The 15493-nt window shown below is 38.3% G+C and overlaps 1 protein-coding gene across 1 annotated transcript in view; it reads left to right on the plus strand.

Moving 5' to 3' along the window:
• LOC5574666 (calcium uptake protein 3, mitochondrial) overlaps positions 1 to 15493 on the plus strand; it is a 237660-nt gene that overhangs the window by 213270 nt on the left and 8897 nt on the right. Inside the window, exons 8-11 of the mRNA XM_021855405.1 lie at positions 14358 to 14435; positions 14496 to 14732; positions 14790 to 14958; positions 15012 to 15169. Coding sequence (XP_021711097.1) covers positions 14358 to 14435; positions 14496 to 14732; positions 14790 to 14958; positions 15012 to 15169 — 642 coding nt within the window. The remainder of the gene's footprint in view (positions 1 to 14357; positions 14436 to 14495; positions 14733 to 14789; positions 14959 to 15011; positions 15170 to 15493) is intronic.

Raw genomic sequence — 15493 nt, forward strand, 5'->3', positions numbered from 1 at the left:
GAGCATTTTAGGCATGTTTTGGTTTAAAAAAATACACATAATTAATTATCAGATGATCCAGTGGGTCTTTCAATTATTTATTTTCATTAAAAATAAATATACGAGCTTGAGATAAAGGGGCCCAGTGTTATTCGTAGTAACAAGAGATAACAGTTTTTGTGATATTTATATTTGCATAATTCAGTGCTTACTTAGGCCTCTAATTTAGTTTCATTCTATTTAAACTATCACATGAGTTTAAATACTACGAAATTGTAACTAATTGACAAGAAAAAAAGTGATGAACAATACAAAATTTGTATGAGAAGAATGCGAGGTGAATCATTAATTAAATTATTTACTCTGTTGCTTTATGCTGATCAGTTTTATCGACGTCGGTACTTTTAATTGTTTTACTAAGCCATAATATGTTGGTACCTTGGTCGATGAACACAATTTCCGACACATTCTCTCTAACGGTAGGGAGGGTTGACTCCACGTAAGAAGAGCTATTGACACTTTCATCGGAATGAGTTATCAATGCAGCAGGTTCAGAATCAAGAATGCCTATATTGAAATGAGACGCTGTTAGAAATATATGGAAAATGTAATATGAATAAATAAATCAAGAATATTAGCATACCCAAATTCATTGAACTTCCAGTAGCAATGTCGTAATAAGGGAAATCCAATACCAAGTACTCTGGAGGACCTTCTACTTCATCCATTAGTTTTCTCCACAAAGGAAGAGACTTGTATCCACCTCAGTTCCTGGCCATATCAACTTATTACGGTGTTATTGAATAATTTCAACTGTTCTGAAGGCAACCTGCTGATGAAAGGGTTTAGTAATACCGATCCATCAATTTACGATGACGATTCAATTCGATGTTTGACGCTTCCACTGGCTCAATGATCAATCGAAATTTAGTTCATTCGGTACATTTATTGTTTGTGGATCTGATAGGTTTACTATGCGTGGTTCTTCTAGACCGGAAGCACCACTCATATGGTCTAAAGCGGGTGGAGTCTCTTTCGGTTTCAGGAAAGACTCGTAATCGATAGCTTCCGGGTTAAACGGCACCAATCCACACTTTCTGAAACCATTGATGATTGCAATATCTTTCTGTGGCATTCCGAACAAGTAATCATGTTTCCCTGGTTATCAAATCTCCATTGTTTCAATACTTCTTCCCAAGATTTCTTCATGGGCGAGAAGAAACTCACGTCGAGTGGTTGTGTAAAATGTGCTCTCTACAGAACTCAACCGTTTCGAAAGAAGCATGAGAGGTGTGTCCATCAACAAACAACAGGACTGGAAAAGTCCTCTTCTGTTTGACGAGCCAAGGATAGAATACGTTCGATATGTACTCATAGAATGAAACGGAATTCATCCATCCCGACTCTGTTTTTCCAACTTCCCAGTCTCGTGGAACACTCCTAACAACGCAAGTTTCTTATATCGACCTTTCACACGATATTCAAGGGTACTTTTGAAAATCCCACACTTTAATACCGCTGATCTCATTGATGATCCTCTTTGTACCATTAATAATAAGCATGGGCAACATTTTCCTGCTTGAATTTTTTCACGTATTTTTTCATTTCCTGAAAATTATTAGAACTACATGCATCGTTATTGCGTTCGGAATCAGAAACAGCAACTTTTATTGCTTCGAAATCCGGACATAGAGCTTTTTTATACAATGCTAGGGATTTTTTATGTTTTCGAACAAATATCATTGTAAGTTAAGTTAATTACCTACCATTTTAATACATTTCAACAACAATTGCAGGTAAACTCACTTTGTTTATGATTAAACCCAATTTAACAAACCGGAACGAATCTTAACTTGCGACCTTAATTAGTTGGAAAATTGTGTGCCGTTTGACACGTCGGATAATTTTATTTTTTAAATTTATAATTCACTGCTTACTATATTGCGCGTACCATTAATATTAACTGCGGGGGCGAAATACTCAATTGGCTGAGCCCCTACAGTAAGGACGGTGGGTGTTGCAAAGAATCCTTTACGATTAGCCGCCTGGAAGCGAGTTTCTCCTTTACAGCTTCCCAATGGCGGCGATCCTACACCCTTATTCTCACAGAACTCTCACTGCACTTATTTTGTTGCCGAACCACGGGCCGGCACTACTCTGTTTGGAAACCCCTGACGGATCACTCGCGACGATGCTGGGAACAATCGTCCAGCTATTTGCGGCGCGGAATTTTCGTAGCATTCTCCTTTTTCCAACGTCATTGTTCCGACCAAACACACACAACTACAAACCACTATCTTCTGCCACCGTGCTCGACGTTTTATGCTGATTTATGCACGGTAAAAAATAAGCACCATGCTATCAATAGTTCTGCTCTTGGTTTCGCACTACTGTTGAATCTTGACAAAATCAAGGTAACAGCACTTGAATTCAACGTTGCATGTTTTGATTTGAAATAAAAAAAAGTTAAAATAAACATTTCCGCCTGACCCAGATTTGAACCACCAATCTTCGGAGTGCATGTCTAGTATCTTACCTCGACACCAACTCGCATCTGTTGAAAGGGGTTGAATTGATCTTAATCAGTTTCTACAACGAGCTGTCAATGATTGCTTTCATACAAAAGACATGATGTTCAAAATCAACGGCTTTTCACTTCAGAGTCTAGTTCTAGAGACAGTAGAGCAAATCCAAAGTTGGAACCCTTCAAATCATGGTGATTGGTGTTTTGAATTGAGTCAAGCGATCAATCTATTCAATCGAGCGTGCTGATTTTTTACCGTGTGCTGGCTGCCGCTTTCTTAGCAACGGGAAGAGATGTATAGGCCTTACTTTATTCCACTTACCGGTACAATTCAATCCCCCCCCCTACATTCTAACTAAACTAACATTTCAAATAAAATATTGAACAAAAATTAACAAATTAAAAACAATTCCAAAACACAGTGGTGTGTTTGTTGCCAACTAATGAGCCTATGCATGCTATAAAACGTTTGACTTTTACCGTGCGCCCTGTTTTCAAGTTGCCCGTGAGAGAGAGCGAGACAGCACCAACACACGGCGCCCAGTAAAAGTCAAGAGAACAAAGGAATTTATGGCACGTACATAGGCTAATACTATTAACAAACATGAAAACAAATCAGCATAATGAGCCTCTGTACGTGCTATAAATTCTTTTGTTCTTTTGACTTTTACTGTGCGCCGTGTGTTGGTGCTGTCTCGCTTTCTCTTCCGGGCAACTTGAGAACAGGGCGCATAGTAAAAGTCAAACGTTTTATAGCATGCATACTCTCATGTCACGTTAAACACCACAGTAAAAACACTCAAAATTGAGTAAATTACACACGAAAAAACTTTGTATGTAAAATACACGGAACACAAAAACTACATGAAATGACTTAATTGTAACCACAGGTTACACAATATCAAGCTGAGGATCGTGGGTTCATAAAAGATTTTTTCTTGACTTTCTTGGGCATAAAATATCTTCGTACCTGCCAAACGATATACACATGCAAAAAGAGTCATTTTTTGATGAATGCGACAAAATGGTTAATCGACAAAGAAAGCTCTTAGTTAATAACTGTGGAGCTGAGAAGCAGACTTTTCACAGTTGGAACGTAACGCCAGAAAAGAAGAAGAAGATCACAAGATCGCTTGTAGATCTGAAGATCTATACTTAAAGGAGGTCTTGGATAACATTGAATAGTCCTTAAAATGAAAACATGGTACAGCCCAGGGTTGGGAAAAAATCTGAAATTCACTCTACAGTAGCCAAGCAAAGTCAATCACAGTCAGCGAAGCCAGTGAAACTCACGCTCATCGCTGCTGTAGGCAAAATGCCTTGAAAATAGCAAAACACCCGTTGCTAAGGGCAACCCAAAACTACTGTAGAAAAATGTTCTATTTCCCGCTGCATTTCCCGCATTTAGAGCCTTCAATGACACTCATGATTTAGAAAATTCGTGCACCCAATATAGGCTACTTGATGAGATTCACGTTTTTGAACTACTGTACTGGGAGAGCCACGTGATTTTCGCGAAAATTCAAGCCTACTACTATTACCATTCCCAGCACTAGACCCTAACCTGAGAGAGACTCGCGAAGAGGAAAAATATCAACGTCATATGCAGCCCAGATTCCCCTCTCACGAAACGTCAAATGCAGCCCACCGTTTTTATGGCTGAAAAAGTGAAAAGTATTGTGTTCAAAGTAAACTGTTCTTAAAAACCTCAGTCGGCGGAGCAGTTTTTTCCAAAGTTGCTGATAAATCTAAGCAGAAGATTAATTATTTCTAATGTCTGCTACGTTTGCTGGCATGAAATTTCACTCAAATGGCTATTTATGATTCGATGTGATGCAAACTTTATCATTTTTTGCTGAGAGGTTCATGTGAGGATTTGAACAGCATGCGCATAATTGGTATGCGCATGCGCATAATTGGTATGCGCATGCGCATAATTGGTATGTACAAAGTGGAATAAGAAAAAAACTCAGCAATCACAGAAAAAGAAGACCGTCTTCGCGAGTCTCGTCTCAGACCCTAACTATATGAGCCTGTATGTATATTATCCTAGTTTAGGGGCGGTCCATTTATTACGTAAGACAATTTTTGGCATTTTTCAACCCCCCCTCCCCCATGGTAAGACTTTTTGTATGAAAATAAATAATAAATTGTATGGCACGTAAGAAATCTGAAACCCCCCCCCCCCCTCCCCCCATAAACCCTTACGTAATTAATGGACGGCCGCTTATAAGATTCTGAAAGGTCACTCGTTATGCAGCCCACCGACGACTGTTTGACCAACATTGACTCCGGTTGATGTTCATCTTGGTGCTCTATGTTTGACAGCGTATGATGTAGCTTGACGAACCGATTTGATGGTTGGCGATTCGGTCAGCCAAAATCGAATGAGTTTGATTTAACTCAAACCACAGATGGGTGGAGCCAAATGTTTGACGAATTGATCGTACTGTCTATATGGATGTGGCACGAACACCAGCGTCAGCATATCAAATTGGAGCTTCGGCGTCCTGTTTGTGGGACAAGTCAAAATGCGTAAATTTACGCAGCGTCGATGCCATAGTAAGGTAGCTAATGTGCACGCTTGAGTTGTTCCTATTTATTTCACTAGCGTTTTCCACACAATCTTCGAACGATTTTTTTTAGCAAATCCACCAGGGATCCTTTAAAAAAATCCTCAAAGTATTCCTCCAGAATTAACTTCAGAGAATCCACCAATAGTTCTACTTGTGATTTCATCAAAAGCTCAACGGTGATTTCCTCAAGGGATTGTACCAGGAATTCCTACAGGGTTTCCATCTGGAATTTTTACTAGAATTCCTCCACGGATTTCATCAGCAATTCCACCAGGAGTTCCACCAGAAATTTAATCAAGATTTTGTCCAGTGTTTTTACTATGAATTCCTGTAAGGATTACTTTAGAAATTCCTTCGAAAACTTCACCAGATTCTCCTCATGGGATTCCATCAAGAGTTCCTCAAGGGAATCCATCGGGACTTACTTTAGGGAACCCTTAAGTAGTTCTTCCAGGGATTCCATCTGGAGAACATAAAAAGTTTCCACCATCAGTTCTTGTAAGCATTCCACCAAGAATTCCTTCAGAGATTCCACCAGGAACTCCATCAAAAGATCCTCCATCAGCAATTCAATCGGGAGTACTTCTAAAGATTCTATCATAATTTCCACGAAGAATTCCATCAGGAGTTCTTCTAAGGATTCCATCAGGAGTGCCTTCAGGGATTCCATCAGGAGTCTCTCTAGGGATTCGATCAGGCATATCTCTAGGGATTCCATCAAGAGTTCCTTCTGAGATTCCACCTGGAATTCCTACAGAGATTATATCAGGAATGCCTCAAGGAATCTATCAGGATTTTTTTCTAGGGATTTCATAAGGAGTTCCTATAGGGATTCCATTAGGAAATCCTTCAGAGATTCTACCTGGAATTCCCCCAGGGATTCCATCAGGAGTTTTTATAGGGATTCCATCAAGAGTACCTCTAGGGATTTCATCAAGAGTTTTTCTGGTGATTTCGTCAGAAGTTTCTCGAGAAATTCCATCAGGAGTTCCTTCAGAGATTTCACCTGAAATCTCTCCTCCTTCAGAAGTCTCTCTAGGGATTCCATCGGAACTTCCTCTAGGTATTCCATCAAGAGTTCTTCTAGGAATTCTATAAGAAGTTCTTATAGGTATCCAATCAGAAATTCTTTCAGGGATTCCGTCTGGAATTCCACAAGGGATTTCATCAGGAGTTCCTTTCAGCTGGAACTCCTCCAGGAATTTCGTCAGGAGTTGCTATAGGGATTCCATCAGGTGTGCATCTAGGGATTCCATCTAGAGTCCCCATAGAGATTCCATCAAGAGTTCCTCTAGGAATACCAATCGGAGTTCTTCTGGGATTTCTTCAGGAGTCCGTTCTGAGTTTCTACCTGAAATTTCTCTAATCACGAGTTCCTGGAGATTTCTTCTAGGGATTTCATAAAGAGTTCCATCACGAATATTATTGGGAATTCTTCCAAGGATTCTATCATAAGTTGATAAAGGGATTCCTTCCAGAGATTACATCAGGAGTTACTCAAGAAATTGCATCAGGATTTATTTTAGGGATTTTATAAGAAGTTCCTCCAGGGATTCCATCAGGAGTTCTTTCAGGAATTATATCAATCAGCAGTTCTTCTGGTGATTTATCAGGAGCTCTTCCATTGAGTTTTCCTTCAAATATTCTAGCTGGAATTCCTACAGTAATTCTATCAAGAGTTTTCCTAGGGATTCTCCCAAGTAACCAAATAGCACTTTAATTCGCTCTCCTTGCTAATATAGTTCTATTATGAAGCTGACATGCCCTATATTAGCCGTATAATACCCAGGTAACAATTTGAAGCTGCTCAAACGCTTTTATAGCTAATTCAATTCAGCCTTTGTTTGAACAAAAGCTGTTCATAGCCTGCATTCACTGTTGTTCAGCTGTTAAACATCTAATTCTGGCGATTTTATTCAGCCTAAGGCTTAATTGAAGCTATATAGAAGGCTGAATAAAGGTCTAGCATGCGCTTATTCAGGCCTCTTTCAATAATCATAGTTCTATTTTTAGAACAGATGGCAATCTTCGAAAGCTTAACGATCGCTTATTCATCCATTATTCAACAATTAACCAAAAAAAAATGAAAAAGTATTTACAGGTTTATAGTTTTGGGTTTTATCAACGCAACTAACAATTTAAAACACATAGTATAGAAAAGTGCTGGAATTTAAGGATGAAGATTAGTAAATATGTGCCATTGAGATTTGAACTGGGATTCGCTGATTTATAACCACTTACCTTGACATCTGCTCCACATGAGACTGTGTGAACATCATCAACAGCAAGGGACTAACATATTGTTTTGTCTGAATAAGGGCTATTTTAAAGGCTGCATTGAGGCTGAAGAAGTGATAACAGCGCTATGCAAAAACACTTGAGTTAGCTGTCAAAGTGTGTTGTGATTTTTGTTTGAAAATAGAAACCTAAGTAATTTTTAATTTCTGCTATTCAATTGTTGTCAACGCAAGTTGGTAATGATTTCGATTTCGCACAGTTAATTAAAAATGTTACGAAGAAATCTGCGTCATCGAGTGTAGTGTTCTATTTTGTTGTTACACAAGGTCATCGATGCCGGATTCAGGATTTTTTTCGACAAATGATAGGCCCGTGTGCGTTTACAGCATGTCTGCTTCGGGATGTGAAAATTTTGTTGTTCGATGAAACAGTTTTATAATAATTAATTTAGTGTTCGACCCAATGTAGGCATATATTTCGGTATGTATATTTTTATCAACATACAGGTGAACAATTTTTCGACAATGGCTGTTGATTTGATTAAAGCTTAAAATAACCTTTAATCAATATCATTCAGGTTGGCTGAACAAAGTTAAAACTGTAGATGAAAAATAGTTTGTTCAACTCAATATTCAGCTTTGAGTATACAGCTGAATAAGAGTGTTTAATAAGCTTTTCTTCAAATTATTGTTCAGCTGTCATGGTGTTCAGCCTTGTACACCATTGATCAGCCAATATTCAGCAAATACTCTTGCTGTTCAGCTTTCATTGTTACTTGGGTAGCCCTATAGGCCCAAAAAGGCGAATTAGCGGGATAGTGGTTTCTTGGGCTATCAGAAGTTCCTCTATCTTTTACATCAGAAGTTCTTCCATGAATTTCATTAGGAATACTTCTAACATTTCATAAGGATGTTTTGTCTGGGATTCTATTAGGAATTCTTCTATAGAATCCTCCAGGTTTATTCTGGGTTCTATTAGGTTATTTACTACAGATTCATGCCGGAATTTATTAACCTTCCAGTCGTCACGCGGTTTGACCCCGTCAGAACCACCACGCTACCGCTATGTACGGAAAGCGACATTTTTCATCAGTGTTGTACAAAATACAACAGCGCGACGACTGAAGTATTAAGGGATTCTATAGGATTTTTTGCAAGATTTGCCTCCAAAATTCCCCATGCAATTAGTGCCAGAATACGGCAAGCGATTCCTCCCAGAATTTTTAAGGGATTCTTCCTATATATCTCCAAGGATTTATGAGGGTTATCAAGAATTCCTCCATGGATTTTTTTTATTCTTTTTTTATATATATAAGTATATTTCCAGCAATTATGGAATCTACCAGTATTTCCTCCAAGGATTTTATCAGGAATTCCTCCTGGGATTCAAAAAAGGAATTCTTTTAGCGAATCCACCAAGAATTCCTTCAGGTTTCTTCAAGATTTCCACCAGAAATTCCTTAAAAATTCTGCTAGGATTTCTCTAAGGATTTCAACTAAATCAACTACATAAATCCTCCAGGGATTACTCTAAGGATTCCACCAAAGGTTCCTCCATCTAGAATTTCCCCAGGTTATTCTCCAAAATTTCCATCAAGAAAACCTCCGAAGATTTTAGCTTTTCTCACAGGGATTCCACTAGAAATTATTCTGAAGACTCCACTAATACTTTTCCGATGATTTTACCAGGAATTCAAAAATTCCTCCAGAGGTTCTTCCAAAAAATTCTGGAAAAAAATTCTTTGAGGATTCCACCCACAAGGAATTCCTCAAGGGATTCAACCACAACTTCCTATGAAGATTTCTCGAGTAATTCATTCAGAGAGTTCACCATTAGTTTCTCTTATTATTTCAGCATAAGGTTTCTAGAGAGGAGTTTTTTAAGGAATTTCACCAAGATTTCTTCCTGGGTTACAAAAGGGAATATCATCAGAGTTTCGTCAGAATTACCACCAGATTTTCGCCAGAAGTTCCACCAGAAAAACCTTCAAAGATCTTACCAGGATTTCCCTTCTTAGAATTTATTCAAGTTTATCAGGAATTCCTCCACGGAATTAATGGAAAAAAATTCGAAGAGTCCACAATTTTTCAGAAAAACCACCAATATTTCCGCGAGAGAATCTACCAGGAATTCTGCGAAGGATCGAACTAGAAATTCTTCATTTTTCTACTCTAGGTATTCCATCAGGAAGCTTTTAGAAAATTCCAAAAGATAATTTCTCCAGGAATTCAACTGACATTTACTCAGATGCTTAAACAAACAATTTCTCTGAATGCTTTCAAGTTGTAATCCTTCTCGTTTTGGCAACAATGATGACTTTTCAGCTTGCATTTCAAAGTGATAAAATTCAGTCTTGATAGTTTATAATGACTTGAAAAAGTATCACTGTTCGCGATAACATGCATAAAGTATGTTGAAACTTTTTCAACCGTGTCAGTGCAAAACCAAATGATTTTCTCTGATTCGAAATTGTGAGATGAATTAGCAACAATAATCAACAACGCGTACAAATTTCAATGACGGCCTACTTCGCCTTAAGTAAAACCTGGAATTTTTTTTTTTTAAATTTTGTGGAAAAATTCATAAAGCAATTTCTTAAGAAATTTTTGGAGGAATAACCGAAGAAATCACTGGAAAAACTCTCACAGAATTCTCTGGAGAAATTCCTAAATATATCTCTGGAAAAACTTTTAAAGCGATCTCTGAAAGATTCTCTAAGGTTATTCTTGGTGGATTCCTTTGGAAAATTCCCTGCAAGAAATACTGGAAGAAATTCCAGAAGGAATCGATAGATAAATTCCTTCAGTAATCCTCGGAGGAATTTCTGGTTGACACTTGAATTAATTCCTGAAGAAATTCCTAAAAAAGTAGATCAGGCCAAGGCTTTGTTTAAAATGGTAGCCCATGGTATACAGGTTTCGTTGTTTGGATACAGATGAAGCAGTTAGAATATACAATTGATCATAATGTAATTTGAACCCAGAGAGGATTTATCAGCATCCATTCTCTGATAAAAACAAAACTATGAAAAATTTCCTTTTTCACTAAAATTTGACAATTTTTTTCATGTTAGCGTTCTAATACGCCAATTCACTTCTACAAATTTGAGTGTTTTGACTATTCACTTCATTTTGTAGATCTTTGTTTCCAACAAAACATTCAACTTTTAAAAATTTTGGAATAAAACATTATTTTGAGGTCCTTTTATGTTTTTTTTTTGTAATTCAGTAGGGTGACCAGACGAAGAGTTAGTGTATTCAACAAACCTTTTTCAAATTATATGATTTAAAACTCTGTCACCATATATGAAAATCGTCATATAAAAAGTTGATATTTGCAACGCCACCTGTGGCGGGATTACGAACTAAATGTTCTGGTCACCCAATGCATCATATCATTTGAAAATGTTCATCCGACCGATAAAAGCACGCATTAACACGCTATACAAAACGTTCAGGATTTTGGACATTCGCCCCACTATGCATAGCCCAAATCCAGCAATTTATAAGGATCCCTAAAGATTTTCTAGAGATTGTACAGAACCGTATTTTATTCCTGGCAGTTAAGAATAACTACGGCAGGATTAATACAGTATTGGACAAAACATTTGCAACTTGTTCGATTTTCCATGCAAAATGACCAACTTTGGTAAGCTAGATCTCAGTTATTTATGGACTGATTCGAATCAAATTTTCATTAAACATCAGATATAACTTGAATTTTATAATATATATATATATATGTGTATTATTTTTCCCAAAAAAATATTTTATGTGTAATTAGGGACGTTCCGATATTGTGAAGTATCGATATTTGATTCGATACGATTATCGAATCAAAGTATCGATACCATCGATATATTGATTCAAAATATCGGAATGTCATATGATAGATTTGAATGGAGAAAAAATCCTATATCGCTTAGTGAACTGCATTTAGTTTCCCAATAGTCAATAAAAATCTTCGGATATTCAAGATTATTGGTATTTTAACCGATATGCAGACTTGATAATTCTCCTCAACATCATTAGAGTTCGGTGAAATACTCTAGAGCAGCGTGCTGCCTTTGCCTCTTTGCGAGGGAGCGAAAAAATGCCAAGCAGAGAGGCGACAAAAAAATGAGCGAGGAAGATGCAGCACAAAACACAACAGAGTAAAATTCCATCAAAAAAGGGTGCTCTGACAACTCTTTGAGGACTGCCTTGTTCGGGCAGCAGACTCAAGAGTTCGTTTGAAGTGTGAGTAAAGGTAAGCATCGCCACAAGAGATAGAGAGAACCTGAAATATTCCTCGCATTTTTTTACACTCTCACTCGAATCGTTAGAGGATCTGTGTTGAAAATTTTGAGTTCAATTTCCACTCCTCACAAGCTACAAGTTTAGAATTCAAATCTCTACGGACCACGCGGACCCCTTTCATAACCCATATCCATCCATCTCATGTTAACCACACACGCGAGAAGAGCGAGTGCGATTTATTTAGTGTTGAAACTGTTTGCCTATCGTATCTACATCGCTTCCAACTCAGTTATTGGGTCACCAAGTGGCTCGGTAGCTTAGTTGGTAAAGCGCTCGTCTAGCATACAAGTGTCCTGGGTTCAAATCCCAGCCGAGCACGTGGATTTTTTTCATAATTTCATCCATAATTTGTCCATCTTTACCACGCGTAATGAGTTAATTAATTTAATAACCATGCGGATTGGATTACCGAACAGCTCAATATAAGCGTCAATTGGGTCCTAAAATGTTTGATAAAATCTTGTTTTTATTCAACAACACGAAAGAGCATGTTACTTCAACTACTTTAGCAATTTTTCCCGCTCAAATAACGGCTATATCATGTTTAAACATTAATTTTAAAATTGGGTCCATAAATGAACCTTGACACTTGAGATCATGTTTGACGTTCGCTTAGTCGACAAACACACCACAGGGGTTTTAGTTTTAACACTGGGGTTGTTTCTATCTGACATTTTAGAAGGGACACGGAAAACAAAATTCTCCCAAAATTTGAGTTTAAGCCAAAGAGTGTGACAAAATCTAAAAAAAAACCTAAAAACATGTTTTTCAGACTTAAACCAACGGAAAACATTGGAAAATTGAGTAAACATGTGTTTTTGGCCTAAACTTAAGCGTTTGGCACTAAAATCGGGACAGGGCTTTAGGACCCTATTTAAGATTTTTTTATTCATCAACGAGATTTTCAGCCCTGGGCAGTTCAGGGCAGCAACGGCTTTACTTCCTTTTCTAAGGAAGTTGTCAGTAGAACTTTTTGCGTCACAAGTGACTATCTCTGGGATAAGATTCGATCCCATGTACTAAGCGTGAGAGGCGTGTGTTAGAACCACTACACCAGGTCCGTCCCCAGTGCATATTTAGTCACAATGTGCAGCGTACTGAAAAGCTTCCTATCGCGAAATTTCAAACAATACGGTCGAGAAAAACTCCTCATGCTGAAGTGAATCATGGAAGGGCAGAAGTAGATCTTTTTTTTTTTTTTTCCCTCATCTGTAGAGCCTTTTAACCACTGCTTCCATTATTTAGGAATATTGTGGTATGACCCATATTTTATTTGGTGCTCATCAAATATCCTTTCACAATTGAGATGTGATAGACATTGGTTGATGTGTCACACTGTCCCAACTGGGCACAACTCGTTTTATAAAGTCTATTACCCTATTAGGACTACCTTGCCAAATTTCCAAGGGCTCTAATAACCCTTTTCCAAATGTTAACGTTCTTTGATTAAGCAATGCTCCGCAGTTGCAGAGTAAATGCTCAGCAGTTTCGTCTTCAGCTTGACAAAAACGACACTCAGAGGATTGTATTTTTCCTATATTTTTAAGATGATACCTACTTGGGCAGTGACCGGTCATCAGGCCAGTTATTACCCTAAGATTTCCTTTATTAAGATTCAGTATAGCCCGGGCTTTAGCTAGACTGGGTTTTATGAATCTTTTCGCTTGCTTGGATGTATCCGTGGCGTTCCAATTGGATTCTACCATGGACATTTCCCAATTTTTCAGTTTCATCCTGAGAGTGCACTCTCAGTTTCATCCTGAGAGAGGTTCAGCAACCAAAAGGTCGAATATAAAAAGTTGAAAGAACAAATTGTCTAAAGACAAAAGGTTGAACATTTCCTTTGAAAAAAGGTTTTCGATTTTTCTGTCCCTTCTTTGTTTCCTCTAAGACCTTTTGTCCTTTCGACCTTATGTTCTGGCGACGTTTCGGTTTTCTAGACTAGATTCCAAAAAAGGTGTTCAAGATTGGTTGAAATTGGGACTTCATAAAAATCGACCTGACTGTGTGAATTTAGATATTAAGGGGCTAAAATACTTTCGTTTTATGATGAAATGCATAGGAATAGGACAACTATGTGTATTATATGTATTCGGATATAAAAAGTAAAAAAAAATCAATCGCTCATCCATATGTTGAGTAATGTTCAAAAACTGCAATAACATTACACACTACATGGCATTTCGACGGTAAGTCAGTCCACATCAGATACATTTTTAGCAAAAAAAAATCAGATAATTTGTTTGGACTGTGAAAATTCAAAAATATCTAAGTTAAAACTGACTCAACGTTGACCAAATTTTTGAATTCACACCTTAGCATGTACAAAGCCAGCACTCATCTCTTCAACTTCCACAAGTTCCAATATGTACCTATATTTAGACCACTAACTAACAATTACAGTACACAAAATACACAAGTTTCAATCCGGTTTCTCATATCTCAAGCACATTTATTGCAAACGTTGGTGCTGGTTTCTGTTTTGTCATGCTCCATTTTACAGATAAAAAAAACTGCACAACACGTGCATCGTGGATCGCATCGTGTTTAGTCAGCTTGTCGGCATATTTGGGATTAACGGTTTAGGGTTATGGGTCTAGTGTTGCATTCGTTGAGCAATCAATGTTTCATCTACGTGACGACGCGCATCAATCGAAACTATATGTATTTAATGATTCCTCTACTCTATTTTTTTATTTCGTTCATTGTTGCAACTCTGTCAATGGATTTTCATCATCCCAGATGGAGAAAATATTCAGCTTTGCCTGGAAGGGTAAGCGTGGCATCGAAAGCAAGGAAGGAGAAGAAGCCGGAGAAAATGTAAGACATTGGATTTAAGCATGGTGCAGAATATTTTTGTAACACACTCAATTTCCTCAGGATGATTACGTCGACGACGAGCAAGGTCTTCAGAGGAAGCACAAGGTTGATACTACGCTGCAGGTTCACTTCTTCGGCAAGAAGGGCAACCAGGATCTGCAGTACGATGGCTTCTACAACTTCATGAAGAACCTTCAGACCGAAGTTCTGGAACTGGAATTTTGCGAGTTTTCCAAGGGTCACGAACGCATCTCGGAGGTTGATTTTGCGAAGATTCTGCTGAGATATACTTATTTGGTAAGTGGCTAAATTTGGTAGTTTAATGTATTTGCGTTCATCGAAATTCATTTTTAGGATACTGACGAATACGACAACTACTTGGATCGTCTGCTGGACAGAGAAGCCAAGGAAAAGGGAGTTTCGTTTGACGAATTTCGTCAGTTCTGCCAATTTCTGAACAACTTGGATGATTTTTCTATTGCCATGAGAATGTATACTCTTGCTGATCAACCTATTTCGAAAGGTAAGAGTGACTTGCTAACATCAGTTCCTACTAAATGTTAACTTCTGTTTCAGACGAATTCTCCCGCGCCGTCAAGATCTGCACCGGTTCGGAGCTGAACTCGCACCTGATCGACACGGTCTTCGCCATCTTCGACGAGGACGGCGATGGGCTGCTGTCGTACAAGGAATTCATCGCCATCATGAAGGACCGTCTGCACCGGGGATTCAAAGTAAGTCACCACAACTTTCTGGTCGAAGACTATCTGGACGAGATCGACAAGGAAACGGTGCACGCGTCGGGCTTTCGCCATCTACTGAAGATGCGATCCCGTGCCTGTCGGCAGTTGAGACGGTATTTGATTTACTTCCACTTCCACCCGGACCATGGTTACGTCCCGGAGCGGAACTACCACCGGTGACACCAACCACTCGATGCGACGGCCACTCGGTGTTGTAGGTTTAGGTTTATGTGTTTCTTTCCCTTTGTTTAATGTGCTAGGCCATATTTTTAACACGATCTAATCGACGAAGAGTGGAGTTGGACAGGAAGCTGG

The sequence above is a fragment of the Aedes aegypti genome, chromosome 3 (assembly GCF_002204515.2).
Source record: "Aedes aegypti strain LVP_AGWG chromosome 3, AaegL5.0 Primary Assembly, whole genome shotgun sequence".
NCBI lineage: Eukaryota > Metazoa > Arthropoda > Insecta > Diptera > Culicidae > Aedes > Aedes aegypti.